The 18,248-nt window shown below is 50.0% G+C and overlaps 1 protein-coding gene across 1 annotated transcript; it reads left to right on the top strand.

Annotated features, from left to right (window-relative positions):
- The first annotated feature begins 6,450 nt into the window (after positions 1 to 6,450).
- PROCR (protein C receptor) lies at positions 6,451 to 10,082 on the top strand. Its single transcript, XM_006272048.4, has 4 exons — positions 6,451 to 7,163; positions 7,739 to 7,993; positions 8,544 to 8,828; positions 8,925 to 10,082. The coding sequence occupies exons 1-4, from the start codon at positions 6,875 to 6,877 to the stop codon at positions 9,035 to 9,037; spliced, it is 942 nt and encodes a 313-aa protein (XP_006272110.2). The 5' UTR covers positions 6,451 to 6,874; the 3' UTR covers positions 9,038 to 10,082.
- The last annotated feature ends 8,166 nt before the right edge of the window (positions 10,083 to 18,248 follow it).

The raw sequence follows: 18,248 nt of genomic DNA, 5'->3' as shown, positions 1-18,248 counted from the left end.
CCTCACAAATTTGGTGTCCTTTTATGACCATGTAACTAACAGGCTGGACAAGGGACATGAGGTTGACATCATCTACTTAGATTTCAGTAAAGCCGTTTCCTATGAGATTCTCTCAGTTAAACTGGAAGGTACTGGCCTAGACCAGTCTACAGTGAGGTGGATGGATAAGTGGCTCCATTGGTGTGGGGGTGGAAAGTGCAATGATTAAATTTTCGGATGACACCAAGCTGTGGGGAAATGTGGGCACATCTGAGGACAGGGAAAGGATCTAGGATGACCTGGACAGACAGGTCCTATGGGCTGAACACAATCAGGTGAGGTTTAATAGGAACAAGTGCCAGATCCTTCATGGGGGTAGGAAGAACCTTCATCATAGCTATATGATGGGTGGTGGACCACTGGCTGGCACAACATCTGAATGGGACCTGGGGGTGACAATCGACCAGGAAATGAACATGAACCAACAGTGCGATGAAGTTGCCAGCAGGTCAAATAGAAGTCTGGCGTGCATCAGCTGATGTGTTGCCAATAGATCCAGAGAGATGCTCCTCCACCTCTATTTGGCATTGGTTTGGCCACAGCTGGAGTACTGTGTTCAGTTTTGGGCACCGCACTTCAGGAAGGATGTGGATAAGCTCAAGAGGGTACAGAGAAAGGCCACTCATATGATCAGTGGCCTGGAGGATAGGTCATATGGGGAGAGACTCCTGGAACTGGGTCTGTTCAGTCTGAGTAAGAGAAGCCTGAGAGGTGACTTGATAGCTGCCTATAAGTATGTCAGGGGTGAGCACCGAGATGAAGGGGAGCAACTCTTCAGGAAAGCACCCCTTGGAAGGATGAGGATCAATGGGCACAAGCTAATTGAGGAAAAATTTAGGCTGGACATAAGGATAAACTTATTTTCTGTAAGGGTAACTACAATCTGGAGCACACTCTCAGCAGAGGTGGTGCAGTTGCCATCCCTGGAGGTGTTCACGAGGAGACTGGACAAGCACCTCATTGAGCCTGCTTGAGCCCAAAAACCTCCTGCCCATGGCAGGGGACTGGACTTGATGATCTTCCAGGTCCCTTCCAGTCCTTTGATTCTATGATTCTAGTTGCCACAGGTCCATCTAGCCTAGGATTTTGCATCTTACAGTGGCAGGGAGCAGATGCCAAGGAGAAGAATAATTCTGCAGGGTCTGTCCAGACTGAGCTGCCCCCTGATTCTTTCCTCTTACACTTCCCAGACCTGATAAGTCCTAATTTGGAGGTCACCTCCTTCTTGCCATGTTAATATCCACAGTGGATCTATCTGCCATGTACTCGCCAATCGCTTCCCATTAGAGCAGGAACAAGCTCTTTATTTGGACCATGACTTAGGGCAGGATGTTGGTGAAGGCCTCAACTTCTTTGTAGGAGTAAATCCAGTAGCAGAACAGGACTGGGGGCATGTGGGAGGGTGAGCGGGTATGCACCCCTCTCCCCACCACCCAGGACACTGAACTCACTGGCTAATGCATCCCTCTGAAGAGAGAGGAAAGGAGCTCAAACCCTGCTTCAGACAACCTCCAATCTTTCCCTTTGAGAGCAAGCAAGCAGGTTTTTCTGGAGCAGGTGGTGATGATGATCCCTGGCAGGTAATGTGATGACAAGCACCCACGCAGTTCGGTTCTCATGGTGTACCTGAAGCTTAAGCCTGCTCCTCGTCAGCCACAGGATCCACTCTGCTATGTGGCCAGGCCTCACCCTATGACATGCAGCCCTGGGTTCCATCCCACAGGCCTGGAAAACCTGAACCCATTTGTTCCTGGGTAAAAAATAAGTTAAGCTACTTAGACCCCACAGTCGAGGGCTGTATTAAAATGGGACTAAGTGAAATGTACTGGTACTACAGGAAGACAGAAGAGGATAACGGGAAAGAAATGGTAGACTTCATTTGGTGGAGAGGGGTCTGGCATAGACTTTTTCAGGAGTAGACCCTTTGAGAAGGGCAGTGGGTGGGGGTATGGGTATGAAGATGGGTGCACAGGTGTGCGGTTATGCAGTGTGAATTGTGTAATGGGTTTTTAGTGTGCTTTGAGCTGCCAGGTGAATCACAGGGGCCACTTGGCAGAGTGTTGGAGGTGGAGTTTTATATATATATAGACCCAACACCTGAATGTAGCACAGGGAAAGCAGGACGACCACAGCAGCTAACAACCTGCTTCTATGAGATGTTGTCAATATACACTCAACAGATCCCAGGTACAGGGCTTCTGAAATGTGAACTTGTAAAAGACAAGGCCATACTGATCATTCAAAGCTAGTGGTGCCCAGCCCCTCTGGCCCTATGGTCCTGGTGGTGCAGAAACAGTCCATTGGCCTGATCTGGCCTGTGAATTGGGTTGTGCTGGTGGACTGAGTCCATGTGCTGGATCTGGCCCCAGACCAACCCCACACACCTCGTGTGGCTCCCAGGACTGTGACAATGAACACTGCCACTGCTCCCCTGCTTCCAAATTTCTGAACCCTTGGGGAGCCCCACAGGCTGAATGATATGGCTCCATGGGCCAGATTCAGCCCTGCAGTCATAGGCTGAGCACTGCTGTTTTAAGCCCATCCTGTGATTTTTGAGCACTTACCCTCTATGTCTGTCTCCTGGGGACTCTGCTTGTTTCCTTTCCTTTGCCATTGTCCCAATAATGGGGACATTACTGCTTTTCTGGTTGGTGGGAGTCTAGACCTAGATTCTCCTCTTGTCCCTCTCTCCTTCCCAGCATGCTTCAGGAGGAGAAAGCTGCAGTATTGCATCCCCTACCCTCCAATGTTCAAAAATCATTATTTGGGCTTCAATTGGCCTAAAAATCACGATGTTCCAAAATTCTCAGAGACACCCACCTAGGGTACATTCCCCTTCTGGCTTCTCAGCCTTTGGGGGCCCCTTCTGTCCCATCTCAAACTCTTGCTCACCCCCATGAATGCTAGATCTTCTTTTAAAGGGATTCTCACACAACCACAGGACTCCTGGAGCTAGGGCCTTCCTTGTAAGGCATGCCAGAAGGCCCCAAGAGGTGGCAGCTGAGATGGACAATGAGGTCTTTTCACATGGAACCAGCTGGCCCTGGCCTAGGTCTGGAGTGCACCCTCTAGGGAATGGTGCCAAAGCCCCATTTCCTGGTCTGTTCTCCGTGAAGCCATATTTCCTTAGCCCAGGACCCAAGACCTGCCACAGCTTTGCAGGTGGAGCTACTTTTGTACTCTCTCTGCCTCTGATTCCTGAGGGTAGCTTGCTGGGTTGGGTCAGGAGTTCTCCATGTGATGCAGAGGAGCCATGGCTCCTTTAAAAGGCTTCCATCAGAGGGGTTAAGGTCTGGCCATGGTTAGCTGAGAGCAGGGCCTGCAGCCCCACCCTGTGCCCCATCTCATGCCCCACTGACCTAGGACAGTCAAATGGGAAGGATCCTGAGTGTCCCAGAAGCTGGCACTGCCCCCACCCTGGCTTGAGGGCTGGAGAAGGCTGCCCTGTTGGAGATAGAGAACCACCGAGCTGCAGCTGCTTCATGGTGCGACTCCCATGCAGAGTAGGATGAAGTCCTGGGTCATGCATGAGAGCATGAAGGTGGTGAAGCTGAGCCTGGAGAACAGGACTGAAGGGAGGAGGGAAGGGCTGGGCTGCTTTGGTTTATGTCAGTGGGCTCTGTGCATGGCTAGCTGCCAGGGACCCCCAAGGAACCTCCACCTCCATCTGACCAGTGGACCTGTAACAAGCGGGTGTCCTGGGGCCAGTTTGAATGTAGGCCCACCCACTTGCCTCTGAGCAAACTGCCCACCTACTTCACCCACCATGCCCTAGATGATACAATTGAATGATGTTAACCAGGGGAGAGGCTGTCCATTTACTTGCCCTGATGACAAGGGCTGATACATGCGGCTCCAACTATCCCTTACTGTGCCCCATGCCTTGCAGATGTCATCTATGTTCCTCCAGTGTTGCACATTGGGACCCCAGCTCCAGAGTCTCATGTGGTGTTACCAGATTTGCCTATCACTTTGGGGTGTGTTCATTTATTAGGGGTACATTTCTGGGGGGGGTCTTTGTAATTCTATCACTGTGCTGCTTATGTTACTTGTGTTTCTATAAGGAGCTGTATCTTTCCCTTCTGCAAGTCCTCACCCCCAGTGGAGCTATCTTGCAGGACTCAGTTTCAATGGGGCTGGGTCCCTCCAACCACCAAATCAGTCAAACACATGTACGCACATATACACACAGATCAACAGGACATGCCTGAGCCAGGCTGGGTTATTTAGCATTGACAGGCTAACACCCTCATATGCCTTGAACTCAGTTCATCAGGGCAACAATAAATGCAATCAGACACAAGCAGACGGGTTAACAGAGCACATCTGAGTCAGGCCAGACTATTCAGCATTGATAGGCTGACACATTCACGTGCCTTGAACTTATTGTCCTGCTGAAATAAAAAATGAATTAAGTGCAGTTAGACACACACATGCTAACAGAGTACGTGTGAGCAAGCTGGGTCTGATCAGCACTTTCAGATGATACCCTCATGCGTCTCAGAACTCAGCATGTCCCAATCTCTTGTCACAATGATCCTAGTAGTAACTCCCTTGATGAGCAGACTCCACTGTGGGTCTGGGCATTACAGGGATCTTCAGCTTAGATTAAAGAAGCGTTGCTGCAGAGGAAATGGGAAGGTCAAGGGGAAGAAAGAGTAGGTGAGGTTCAGAGAAAAAGTATGGCAATCAGCTTGACCATAAAAGTTATTTATTGCCAGGTATATGAACTTATGATGATACCAGTAATAATAGCCATACAAGACAGAGACAAACAGTTACAATATTACATAGTTTCAATTAGGGTTTTGGGGAAGTCTAGCTTGAGTTTGATTAGCAAAAAAATCCAATCTAGAAAGCTGTGCCTGGAGTAAGAAAGCAAAAGTCAGCTTCTTGGAGACAGAGATATGGGAATCTCAGCACTCAGCAAAGCTTGAGCCAGTTGAGGTTCCCAGGTGCTGTTGGAGCTGGCAGACAGGCAGAGCCCTCAGCATGATCAAAGGAGATTCCAGGCAGAAAAGGAGTGGCACTAGTGCAGCGTTGGATCCAAGCACCAGGACAGACACTTGAGCTTGGGTAGGGGTTTTTGTAGAGAACTAACAATGGTTCCAGGGAGAACACGACATTTGTTTAGGGGTAAACAATGGTTCATATGCTGGATGAAGAACTGATCACTCCTGGCTGTAGGTGGCATTACTCTGAGGGAGCTCACAATACATATGGGAAGAGTCAGCATTTTGGATACTAATAGAGAAGTCATTACTAGACTTGGTGTGATAAATGCTGAGCTGGGTGTGTAGATGTGGGTTGATTAGCATTTGGAGTAGGGAATCCCCCCCCCCCAGTCATGCAGTGCTCCCCTGCTTTTCTGATCCCAGAATCCAGTGCAGTCCTTGCCATGGAATCTCTGTTCTCCGTCCCAAATGCTAGTGAAGGTGCACGCCTGACCCATCTCCCATTTAAGTGAGTTGTCATCCGGTTCCATCTCGGATGCAAACGAGACCAGGGGAGTTGCTTCACTCTTGTCACCCTTGTATGGAGGGCTTTAGGTGCCTCTCCCACAAAAGACAAGGAAGATGCAGTAAGTCCTTCCTCTAATCAGCTCTTGTTCAGGCCAAGGTGGAGTTCTTTGCGAGTCAGACAGGCTACGTCCTGTGCCAGGGTTCCCCAGTAACACGGAGCTGAGAAGTAACAGTGGGACTCACTCCTCACTGGAGCTCGTGGTCCCAGTGCCTTCTCACTAGGCTCTCTGTTGTTCCTTACTCTGGGCTCCAAGCCCCATCCCAATGCTGGGCTTTAAGCCCCATTTCCATTTAGAGCTCCCAGCCCCACTCTGGGCATCTCAGTATCCCAAAGCTTATCCCCTACACTGGGCCTCAAAAATCCCTAATCCTTTTGCCCCAGGAGCTTCTTGTATAACTCCCCGAAGCCTCAGGGCCCCACCTGCCTGGAGCCTTACTCCTGGCTCAATAGTCGTAGCAAGTCTAGGTACTGCTCCAGGTCCCTTCCTGACCTGGGTCCCTGCCTCAGAGCTCACCTCAAGTCTAGGCTGTTGCTTTGTCCTTCAGGGTGTGCTCCCCTAGCCTTTCCCCTCCACAGGGTCACCCACAAAGCAGTGGGAACTGAAGCTTTCTGGCACCCCCTACTCACCCTTCACAGGAGAGGCCCCAGGTGTAGCATTTCCTGGAAGTTGCCCTGCCACAAGCAGCCCCACCACACCATCCAACCCCAGCATGGCATAGTTTTAGATCATGCCCCAGGACCAGGAGCCTCCAACCACCCCCATAGCTCCTGCCCTTACCTCCAAGGTGTTTTGAGCAATAGCTCAACTGGTAGTTGCTGCTGGCCTTGCAGTTCAGAGCCCCTGTTCATATAGGGGGCACAGCTAGGCCTTGTTCCCAATCAGGCAGTTGTGCCTGATTGAGATTGCAGTCACCTGCAGGTTGTCTTGCTGCTGCTCAGGCCCCTGTAAGTAACAGCACACTCTGTGCTCTGTTGTAGGGTTTCATGCTTCTTTGGAGGGACCAGAGCTATTGTACAAGTGTGGGAAACTGAGGCAAAGAAGCACGTGATTTGTCCTAGCTTGAGGTGGGGGACAGCAGCAAGGCTGGGGGGGGAAATCAGGAGTCCAGGCTTGCTGCACTGCAGCCTGTTAGATGGATGTGGAGCAGAGCCCACAAGTCTCCTGGGCTGCTTTAGCCAGCCAAGCCTCCAGCCAGGCGCTAGGGGTCCTGAACTGCAGCCCAGGAGACTTGGAAGCTCCCTCTCTCTTTGGGAAAGGGCAGGGAGAGCCAGCTGCAGTGGGCCGGCAGGGAACGGGTGTCAGCAGCTGAGGATGAGGAAATGGAACAGAGCTGGAATCACGCTCCCACCCGCCTCCGTCACCGAGCCCCACCTCCCCGCCCTGCCTTCTCCATGCCAGACACCAGCCTCCCTCATCTCCCCACCACTGCTCCACTGGGCGGCATGCAGAGCAGAGCCTCGCCACATGCCTGCACCCACGCTCCGTGCCCGCTCGCTCCAGGCCACGCAATTCCTGTGCAGCACTGAGCATCCTGCCCTCACAGGGATGCTGCTGCTGCTGCTTCTCGCCAGTGCGCTCAGCTGTTGGGGACAGGAGGCAGGTAAGTGGGGGTCCCCAGCACCCTACTCTGACTGGCTAGCTTGCGGGGCTGCAGCCAGCCCCTCTGATTCACCTCAGCCAGCGGGAGTCAGTCTGAGCTGCTCTGCCTTTTGGCTGCGCCTCAGGGCATTGGTGCAAGGGAGCTGGGACTGCAGGTCCAAGTGATGAGGCTGAGGGATGGAGCTGAGATGTCAGGGTGGCACTCCCCAGCAGGCCCTGAGCCAGCCCTGTCTGGAGAACCCCCTGCCATGAGCAACATGTAGGTCTCTTGCTAGCTCTGACACTTCTCCCAAGCTGCAACAACAGAAGGGGAAGGAAAAGGGCCCCACAGGAAAGGCTGGTGCCAGCGAGTCTGTGACAGCTCCCAGCAGCAGGGCCAAGGCAAGGGTCCTTGGCAGGGCAGTGATGGGGAGAATAGGCAGAGGCAAGGGACTGGCCAGGTGAGAGGCTGGGGGCTTGCTAGGGTTGTCCTCGACTTGCATGCACATACAGTCCTCCCGGACTGAGGCCAGCAGTGCCGGGTCAGCGTGGTGTGACCGTGTCACGCTGTAACTCTGCTCGTGTTTTCCATCACAGACCCCTTCCCCCTGCCAGCCCTGCACACCTTCACCATGCAGCTTCTGGCTGAGTTCAACAGAACCACCGTACAGTTCCTGGGCAACGCCAGCCTGGACGGGGTGCTGACCCACAGCCTGCAGGGGCACGAGGCCAGCCAGCACCTCCCGCTGGAGTCCCCGGACCAGTGGGAAAAGACAAAGCGCAGCCTGGAGACTTATCTCTCTTACTTTGAGGACATCGTCCACCTTGCTGCCAGGGAGAGGAATGTGCAGTGTGAGTAGCACAAGAGGAACTGTGCAGCACGGCATGTGCGGGGCCCTCGATAGCTGCCGGGGTCTGGCTGTGTGGCTGGGAGCTGTGGTATCCAACAGCGTTTCCACTTGCCAGAGCACCTGCGGCTATCAGCAGCTCAGCTGAGTTGGATTTGCTTGGGGCAAGTTGAAAGTACCATGGAGGGGAATAGAGATTAATGTTGTGTGGCACAGGGGAAGGATGGGGAAAGGGGAGAGGTCGTCACCCCACACCCTGCTAGAGCTGAAAGGGCTGTGTAGGAGAGAGGTGGAAGGCAGAGATCGGGTGCTGGCAAATCACGAGCGGGAAGGGAAGAGGGCAAATGGGAGAAAGATGGGGACAAGCCTGGAGGAGGGACAGGGGGCTGAAAATGAGGGGGAGACTGGGGGAAAGCGAGGGGGCAGGAGGACATCCCCGTTCCCTCGCCAGCCCCATGCCAGAATTCCTCAGCTCCAGAAAGCGCCATGCATAGCATCCCCCCTATGACAGGTCCAGGCTGCCTCATGCTCCTGTCTCTCTGTGTGCCCCTCAGACCCTCTGCGCTTGCACTGCACGCTGGGCTGCCAGCTCTTCCCCAGTGGCACCTCCCAGGGCTTCCACGAGGTGTCACTTAGTGGAGAAGAATTCCTGATCTTCCTGCCCCAGAGGCCCCCCAACGCCTCCTGGGAGCTGCAGAGGCCAAAGGAGAACGACCCGCTGGGCCCATTCATCTTGAAGTGGCTGAACAGTTTCCCCCAAACCACCTCCCACCTGCAGGCCTTCCTGAAGACCCAGTGCCCGGACTTCATAAGGAAGCACCCCTGGAGGGACAGCTCTAGTGAGTGGGGGTGGAGGGAAGGTCCGAGGGGTGGGCAAAGGTTGATGCCTCCTCTACTGTGCTCTGAGTCCCTGTCTCCCCACTTGTGCCTTGCAGAAAGACGTGATGCCCGTTCACACACCTCGCTGGTGCTGGGCCTTACCTTGGGGGCTTTTGCTTTGGCAGGCTTGGCCATAGGCATCTTCCTCTGCACAGGAGGGAGGACATAGTGGTGGTGTCAGTCTCACCCCCCTGCCAGCCCAACGTGGAGCTCTGCTACAGCAACGGACCTGCTCCATCCCACCTGCAGGAGTCCCCATGCCCCTCCTGGCACCAGCACTTCTGCCTGATCTGATCTGGGAGCAGCACTGCCCCAGCAAACTCGTTCTTGGAAACCACACCCCACCTTGGGTTGCAAGGTCCCCAGCAGGTGACACCAGCCCCAGACCAGGGGTGACATGGCTGGGATGGGCACGGGGTTGATGCGCATGAACAACCCATCTTATAAAGCAGTTAGCAGCGGCTGCTCAGCCAGAGGCTGGAAGGTTGGTGTCAGGGAGGCCAAGGAAGCCGTGAGCTGGGTAGAAGCGGGTGCAAGACCACATAAGGGGAAGGGGTGAATCTAGGATGCCCCATTTGGTAGTGGGTGAGAGACCATGAGTCCTCCCTGCCAGGGAGTGGGGTTGGGGCAGCTGGGGGAGCGACTGACCCCAATTAGCAGGGGCTGTGAGCACACTGCGGGGAAGGGGGCAGAACAGAGCCTGGACTCGCATGGGTTCTTCAACGCTGTTTGTTAATCTGAGGGAAGGCACTGGAAGAGGAGGGTGGATGCCAGCAGCAGTACAGGGTCACCCCAAGGTAGCTTCAGACTCATGACACTGACTCTACTTTTACCTGATTTGCTGCCATGGGAACTCTATGCCAGATGCTGGTAAGACACAGTGACATAGAATAATACCTGGTGTGTCTGGCTTCTGCTTTACGCCAGTGCTAGAGAGCTACCCTGGTATAAATGTGTTGTGCGTGCAGGACGGAGTCACCAATGCCCCCTGCTCCCTTGTCAACTAACAAACGGGGCAGTGAGGCACAGGGAAGTCCCAGTGGCAAGGGATCGCAGGGAGGTGCCATCCCGCAGCCATGTAGCTTGCTGCAAACTGGACAACGACTTGCAATATTGCCAGTGTCAAGTGACAAACAATCGCTAGCTAGGCTACAAATCATGATGGCATTGGCTTAACAAATCTCACAGCATTAAACCTTGCATTTATTATTTTATTTGTCTTCTCGTCTCTCCTCCCAAAGGGGCGCTAGGGGTCTGGTTCACACTTCTCCCTGCACTCACAAGGGCTAAACACTTTGTCTTGAAGCAAAAGCCAAGCTTGTCTTGCAATCTTGTGTTGCTCTTTTGGGGAAATACTAAATCTCACCAGATGTTTGGTAAAATCAGGCAAGTTGCTAGCGATGCCAGACTTGCCCATTATATAGCAGCAAGCTTCTCTCTTAATATAATTTGGTCAAAAATATTGTGCAAAGGGAGGAGGTAAACAGACAAGAAGGTGGGGGTGAAAGAAGATAAAGAAATGATGGGAGAGAGAGGAGAGGAAGGCAAAACATTGTGTCAAGATTAATCACCAGGGATTGATCATAGGTGTTTAAAAGACCAATATTTACCCATTGTGTCACAAGGTCAGCCAAGACTCTAGGCCAAGTGCTTAGAGGCCTTTTCCATCTAAGCAAGGCAATTGCTTTCCTTTTAATGGTATTCCAAATTGGAGGGGAATGACTCTTTCCGCCCTAATAGGGGATTCCTTTAGGAATCATAAGATGCGCACGCCAAAATTTCGAAGAGATAAGAATAACAATAGCCATAACAATAAATGAGGACACTAACATGGGAGTCTTAAGCAAGGCACTCAAATAACTGGCCAGATGACAAAACTCCTGTGTGTTTCAGCCCTGTGAACACTCAGGCAGGTGTTTGACCACAGCATTAGGAGTGTCACGGCAGGCCATCACTTTTGGCAATCTTGGCCTTCAAACACAGACTGCTGCCAAACACCAGCCCTGCCCTCAGGGCACATCTGACTTCCCTCCAGGTCGTGCTGAACACTGGCCTTTGGCTTTCTGTTCTTTGCTGTTTGGAGCATGTCTCTCCAGCCGCGTGCAGGTCAGGCTCAGAGTCCAAGTACCTTGGAGGAGGTCTCTGACTTGAGGCTGCTATGGATTAGGCTAGAAATGTTATTGCTTTGCCTCCAAAGCATCTGCTACGCTGCACACATTTGCAGTGGAAAATGCTTTATGTAGGAGACTGGAGCAAAATCTCCTGCACCTCCTGTGGCAAGCACAGCACTTGCTGCCATGGTAAAGGCAAGTTAGGAAGGGGTTTAATATGTACATCAAACATTATTTTAGTGCAGTCCAACTCCTGGAAACAAGAAGGGAGCCAGTAGCACGTGAGCAGCCTGCTCTCTGGAGCCCCTCACTGCGTAATCCTGTGCAAGGAGCCCAATATGGAGACCTCTGAGCTGCTAGGTCAATCAGCACCTGCAGGCCCCGTGCAGGATTAGTCTCTACGGGACGAACACAGACTGAAGGGGCTGGGTTTGGGACGTGACAGGATGGGCTCCCTCTGACAACCTTCCCCCTCAGTCGGGGTGACACCCTATGTTTTGGGGCCCTGCCAGGAAGGCTTTGGCTTGAGGGCTCGTTAAACAGCGCTGAGTGCAATGGGGCTTGTTTTTCATGTTTGGCTCTTGAAATACATCATGTTTTGGATGGCTTAATAACACTATACTGGGGAAGATTTCTGGGAAAGTCTAGTTCCTGTTTGCTTGTTCTCTGCTGCTGCCTGGCTTAGGGCAGAGAAGAGATCACAGGACAACAAACATGCCAACCCCATGGCCTTGCAGTTCCCTTTGCTTTTCTGGGGTTTGCTGCTGCCCCCTACAGCTATTTTGCAGCTTATTGTGCTACCATTTTCAGTTCCAGCCACCTTGCTGGTTAACTCCTGCTAACCCGGACCTGAAGTGCTGATGGGCTGCAGGTATTGCTGGACACATTCCATGCACAATTTAGCACTAAGTACCTAGACACAAAAGGCTCTGCAACCTTTCCTTACCAAATCCAGGAAGGGAGGTATGCATTATCTGTTGGCTATTCGCAGCATGAAAATGGCTGCAGAATGCAGGCAGAGGATAATGCGTCCCCACGGAAAAGTTTCTTCCTGCCCACTTGAATTAGAAGTTAGCTCACGCCTTCGGTACAGAGTTTAAAACAACTTATATAAATTTTGTAATTAGGAGTTAAATATGCAACTTGCCCAGTTTTTCCAAGACTCTGGCTAGTGGCTAAACTCTTGATCTTAACCCTATCTTTCGAGAAGGAGTTCCAGAGGTAAATTATGCGGCATGTAGAGTGGTATTTATTTTAAACTTGCTCTCTGGGGGCTCCTCTTATTACACAAGAAAGTGACTAAAAGTGCCCAACTGGCCTTCTTTAAGCCACAGGTACTTTTACTACTTTATTTATTCCCATCTTTTCAGCCTGCCTCCATAAACTTTCTTTTTGTTTTAAAAACGGCTATGTTTTTAATAATTCCCATTATTCATCTTTTCCGGCAGCATTTGTTTTAAAAATAAGGTGACTAGAGTGGAATGCAGTCTGCTCAGAGAGGGCATCCCAATGATTAAGATGATGCCGTAAATATAATATATACAGGATTTCCTCTCATTCCTTCCCCATCAAGGGCCAGACCCTGTTCCACCTATTAGGTGCCTAAGAAGACTTGAGATGCTTTGATGAAGATTAAATTTAGCCACCTTTCTCGTAACATGCATCTATTCTCATCTTAGCCTTGAGACTAATTCAAAAGAAAACTGTGAGAAGAGAACCCACCCACATTTTGTAGCAATAGGATTTCAGGGAGCTGAGCAGTAGCATTACATCCCTTCCCTCTCCAGCCCCTAAATTAACTTAAAAGCATCACAAGAGAATTTTAAAGCATCTCGGAGGAATGCTGACCCTATGAACCTGCTTCAGCTTCATGCTGTCAGAACACATGTCCTGCCCAGTCGACTGAGACTGCTGCAATGGGAGGTACAAGGACTGTGGAAAAATCCACCTAAAGCAGCTGATCAGAGCAATGAAAACCTGGCAGAGACATCAATCACACCAGCAGCTAGTCCAAGCCCTGCACTAAGGTAGGATCAAAGCATCTAGTCAGACCAGTCCCAACAAACATTTGCCTAATCTGTTCTCAAACTCAAGTGATGGGAATGCCACAGCTTCCCTTGACAGGGCTTACCTATCCCAGGAGAAAAAAAAAAAAAAAAAAAATCTTGTACCAATATCTAACTTCAATCTCCCTTTTTCTTCAATCTCCCTGCAAATTAAAACATTACTTCTTATTTTACTGAAGACAAAGGACAATTGATCATGTTGTTTTTTTTCCAGAAACTATTCATATATTTGAAGACTTTATATTTAAACTCTTTGTCTCTGCTAGACTAAAACAACCTCCCCTCCCCCCCCCCCCCAAAAACCCACCACCCCAAAAACAAAAAAACCCAACCCAGTCTTTTAATGTTCCCTTATAGGTCACATTTCCTACCCTCTGTCTCTTTTCTGCTCCCTTCTGGACTCTTCATTTGTCTATGTCTTTCAATATGGTGAACCAGACACAGGCCTCCAACTGAGACTTCAGTGTGAAGCAGAGGAGAGTAATTAAAGTTTACATGCATCGCTCTTATTGACACCCCGAGTTGCCCACCTGGCAACAGATTGCCTTACTGGCTTTTATTGTTTGTGATCCACTAGAATGCCTAGATCCTTTTCTGCTGCACAATCACCCCTAAAAAGTTACTGGACAGACTTCAATCCCAGCTCCAGTGGCCAGAGCGCACCCTGGAGCCCAGCTCATGGGCAGGGCACTGCAAGGGTGCAATACCTTGCTGCACTGCAATGTCAAAGGGGCCCCTGCTAAGGAGCAGGGAGTTGCATGAGCCACTAATGTGTTCTTGCTTCCCAGCCTCCAGCAGGTCTTCCTCAGAGCCAGCTTCAGTGACAAGTGCAGGATGGGGAGAGGAAGGAAGCTGGCTGGTGGCCAATATCTGTGTTGAGGGTGGAGTTGAGCTCTGATCAGGAAGCCAAGGCTTGGCCCAGCAGACATACATCAGTGCTGAGCAGCTAGCAGCTCACCCCCACACTGGTACCTCCCTCCTCCTGGTCACTCAGGTCCTCATCAGCCACAAAACACTGACCCCTTTGTTCTGCGCAAGCACAGGCGGCAGCAGCTTTTCCCGTGCTACTGGACATGACCTGCTGGCAGGTCACGGTCCGCATGCAGAAATAGCTTTTAATATCAGACTGAATTTGGGCAAGTTACAAGACAGTGCTCTGTGTGGGTTTCACAGCCATTCGCCATTCAGGCTGTATCGTCTCTGGTGTCTCGATACATGGCTTAAAGTGGGTACTATTTCCTATTAGATTGTGGAACTGTCATTCAAAGTCCCTACAGGACTGCTGCCTTTGCTTTCACCCTGCTTGCCAAAAAGATGACAAATCTGCTCCCTGAATCCATGCATCTTGGACAACCACATTCCTTTTCAAAACCTCGCTGTAGAACAGAGGCGGCCCACATACCACAACTGGCATGGGTAGTGCACGTGCACGTGTGGGGCAGATAAGGCAGGAAGCAGAGCAGGAGATCAAGTGGGGCGTGCAAAGCAGGAAGCAGGCATCTGTGATCTCCTACAGCATGAATTATACATAATAAAAATGCAGATTTACACTAAGAGCAGAGCCCAATGTGAAGGGATCCTAGATCTCCCTCTGCCCCCAAGAGCACTCTGGAAGGGAGAAAGGAAGGAGGTTTCCACCTCTGCTTGGAAGTTACCACAATTTGCTTTGAGGCCCTGGGCTGGAGCTCATGAAACAACACTGGCACACAGAAAGAATGCAGACATGGAAACAAGCCTTGTTCTCCCTCCCACTCCCAACTCCATTGCAGCAGGGATGCAGCCAACCTCCACAAAAAAGGAAGGAAAATTAAAATAGAGCACCAGGCCAAGAAACAACTAACTCTGCTTTGAGTGCAGCTTTGCTTACTTTTCTTTTTCTCCTTCTCTGCCATACAAAGGGGTTTAATGAAGGAAAAAACAAGAGAGAGAGAGAGAAAAATCAACCAGAACCATACGCATGCTATGAAGTGGGAGATAAAGCCTACTGATGAGGAGTAATGGCCCATGGCACTCAAAAGTAGCACTGTGCAGCTCTGCCTGCAAAATGACCATGTGGTGGAGCAACTGCCTGCAAACTCAGGGGACTGGATGTGACGTCTATTCCAATCCTGCATCCCTAGATGAGTGCTCACAGGAAGCAGAGCTGTTACGAACAATCCCTAGGCCCGACCAGCTACTGAATGTATCCACCTGAGAACAGGTAATAGGGATGGCTTGGTGCAGGTCTAAAGTTCACTTTTTCTGAGGGGAAAAAAAAATGCTTACAGGATTGCTGCTGGATAAGGCTCCTGAACTGGCTAACACTTCTGGCCAATGCAACTGTTAACAGGAAAACAAGATATGGGGAAGACTCCTGCACATATTTGAGATAAGGAGATTCAGGGATTCTCCCTCTGTACCACTTTCTACTGGTTTCCTGATAGCATCTCTGGAGTGAAGCAGCTTTCAGGAGTTACGAAATATGAGAAGGTAACAAGAAAGGGAAAAAATGTTACAAGTCTCCCAAAACTGAGACTTGAACCTTCAACAAAGTAGGGCTCTTGATCAGGTCCAAATCCATTTACAAGGAACTCCAACAGGTCCATAGCTGAGACACTGTGATTTTTCTCTTTTTGCCAGCAAAGATCAAGTCCTTTGAATCCATTGAAAAGGCCAGGTTTGTGGTAGACTGGACTGGGAAGTCCAGGAGGCTTACCAAATATTCATACTCCAGAAGGTAAAACTTCACTGGAACAAGACACAGGGCAGTATGAAACAGCTTGCACAACCCACCATGGTCACATAGATTAGTGCCCCTGGTCAATACCTGAGAAATTTCTAAATGAGACGCAACTTACAAAATCTTTCCTTAGGCAACCAGACTAAAACCAGAACAGTGATGGGGCAAGCCAGATCCTTAGAGATACTAAGGGAGCTCCTCAGAAAACAGTTGAAATAAAACTCTCTTATTTGAACAGATGGACCATCAACAGGTCACCTAACAGCAAGCTCTGTTGGAACTGGTGGTTGTGCTGGAGAATGTCACTGTTGCACAGCGAGTTAAACACTCATAGGAAATGAAATAAATCCCTGTCCAACTGCTTGTCTCTGACTGCTGAACATCATGCATCCACCTTGTCATGGACAGACCACTGCAGACACGATGGAACTGGCAAGAAAAAAAAAAAGTGAGACGTCAAAGAGCACTGCCTGGAACTAGAAATGGGTCTTCAGTATCATGAAAAGCAAGTCACACTGGGGACAAAGGCAAACTGGCACATGGAGACAGGTTTCCTTGCAGAATAATGAAAAATCCTGAGGCAAAGTCTCAGTTAGAGAGACATCGACTCAGTGCAGAAATGGACATTAGCATCAACTCAGGCAGAGCTATTAATGGACAAAACCTGTCTGTTTGTTCCCACTGGGAGAGCCTTGAAGGACCACCCCAAACATCCTCATGAAAAGGGGCTGCTTCTGGGTAAATGAGGTGTCCTTTTAATGCTTGTTCACTGGTCCAGAGGAAGAAAAATTTCAGCCTCCTGGAAGATTTCCTGATAGTATTTCATAGACATTAGGGCTGGAAGGGACCTCGGAAGATCATCGAGTCCAGCCCCTGAACAGTAACAGGATGTGGATTGTTTTTAATTATTAAGGCTTGAAAAAAAGTTTCACAGAAAGCCTTTTGTCCAAGATAAGAAAAATGGAGAAGCATAAAACTGCATAATTTGTTCCTTTCCATTTCCTCTCACATCTTGGCTTGCTATATTTAATTTTTGTCTCATATACACAAAAGGTGTCTTACCACAGGCTTGAACCAAACACTGCAGAAATGACAGCATCAGCCCCTAGTTTACACAGCCTCACAGACACGCTGCTAGCTTCACAGAGCTACAGCTTTGCTGCAGCCCCCAGTATATTACATGCCCCTTGAAGCTGGGGTAGGAACAATGTCTTCTCATTTTTAAAGCATCTCTACCAAAGCAAGAGATGGTGATGAGTGTTCATGTTGAGGGCAAGGTTGAACTGGGCAGCTTTAAAGCCTTACTATATGGGTGTTATAGCTGTGCAACAAAGTGGCGTATCAGATACTGCCATATTAATACAGAACCACAACCCTTTGGATCATCCATGGAACTGACAGGCTGACGGCATGAGCAGCTAGACACCCTCAGCAGTGTTGTTTGAATGGAAGTGGCTGGCTAGGCCAAACCAGCACACTTGAAAGGGAACTGGAAGGAGAAAAGCCTAACTGGACCTCTCTTTGCGGATCCCAACTAGTTTGGTAGCCTGCTGGTGTCAGACAAACAGCACTAGCTCCTGAGTAGAAAGAAGAGTTTTTACCCACACATGGGAAAGACTCATTGTAATTTCTCTTACCCATGCACCCTGGTTACATGCTGGTAATGAAGTACCACAGAACAAACTTTCCCACGGTATGCTCAGTTCTGCCTCATGGCTTTTTCCAACTCCTTCTTCCTAAGCGCAATGAAGAGTACATGAAGGCAGACCTACCAAGACATCCAAACCGAGTCAAAAGAGCCTCCACTTCCTCCTCAGTGAGCACAGGAAGGGAAAAGAGAAGCCTTTCCCAGGAAAAGAGACCTCTTCCTCTGAAAGAGGTGAAAGAGGCTGCAAGGCTTATGGTTAATACTAACTGCCATGTGGGATTACAGCTCAGAGGCACAAGCTTATTTTCATTACAACTGAGCCTTCTTCAGAAAACAGTTGCTTCCAGGAGAAATGCCTCCACTGTAGTTTTAATACACAACCAGTTTGCCACACACTTTCATTAACTATTTCAGTGGTACCAGCTGTGCCTGCTCTCATGGAGGATTAAAGGCAGGAGATACACAAATTGTTCCAGCCAAGCATTTGTGAACAAGGTGGTGGGCAAATGTTTCCATACTGGTCACAGAAGGAGTCTGTTGAGCCATTTTGCAGGGTCATGTACAGCAGAGGATGGGTGAAGATGGCTCATTCCCAGTTTGAAATTGAGTTTGGTCTTTACAGCATTTGAAGAAAGTGTGAATACTGAGAGCTTAAGAATTATCTGAGAATTAGGATAGGATCGATATACAGGGCCAAGGTCTCTGCAGCAACAGCAGTCACCTGTAGCTCTTACAGGCTCTCATTCAGTTCATTTCTAAGAATAAATTAGCTCCTGCTCCATAATATAACCAACTAGGTTATATTATACAGGGATGGGGAGAGAGAGGTAGGTAGA

Source organism: Alligator mississippiensis, chromosome 7, assembly GCF_030867095.1.
Source record: "Alligator mississippiensis isolate rAllMis1 chromosome 7, rAllMis1, whole genome shotgun sequence".
NCBI classification, from domain to species: Eukaryota; Metazoa; Chordata; order Crocodylia; family Alligatoridae; genus Alligator; species Alligator mississippiensis.
The sequence above is the reverse complement of the archived record's forward strand: the minus strand, read 5'-3'. Positions and strand labels throughout refer to the sequence as shown.

Excerpts from the sequence above, each read along its gene's own strand:
- PROCR (XM_006272048.4), top strand. The coding sequence starts at position 6,875 with ATGAGGAAATGGAACAGAGCTGGAATCACGCTCCCACCCGCCTCCGTC. Across the intron at positions 7,164-7,738 it reads CTGTTGGGGACAGGAGGCAG|ACCCCTTCCCCCTGCCAGCC; the intron begins GTAAGTGGGGGT and ends TTTCCATCACAG. Across the intron at positions 7,994-8,543 it reads CAGGGAGAGGAATGTGCAGT|ACCCTCTGCGCTTGCACTGC; the intron begins GTGAGTAGCACA and ends TGTGCCCCTCAG.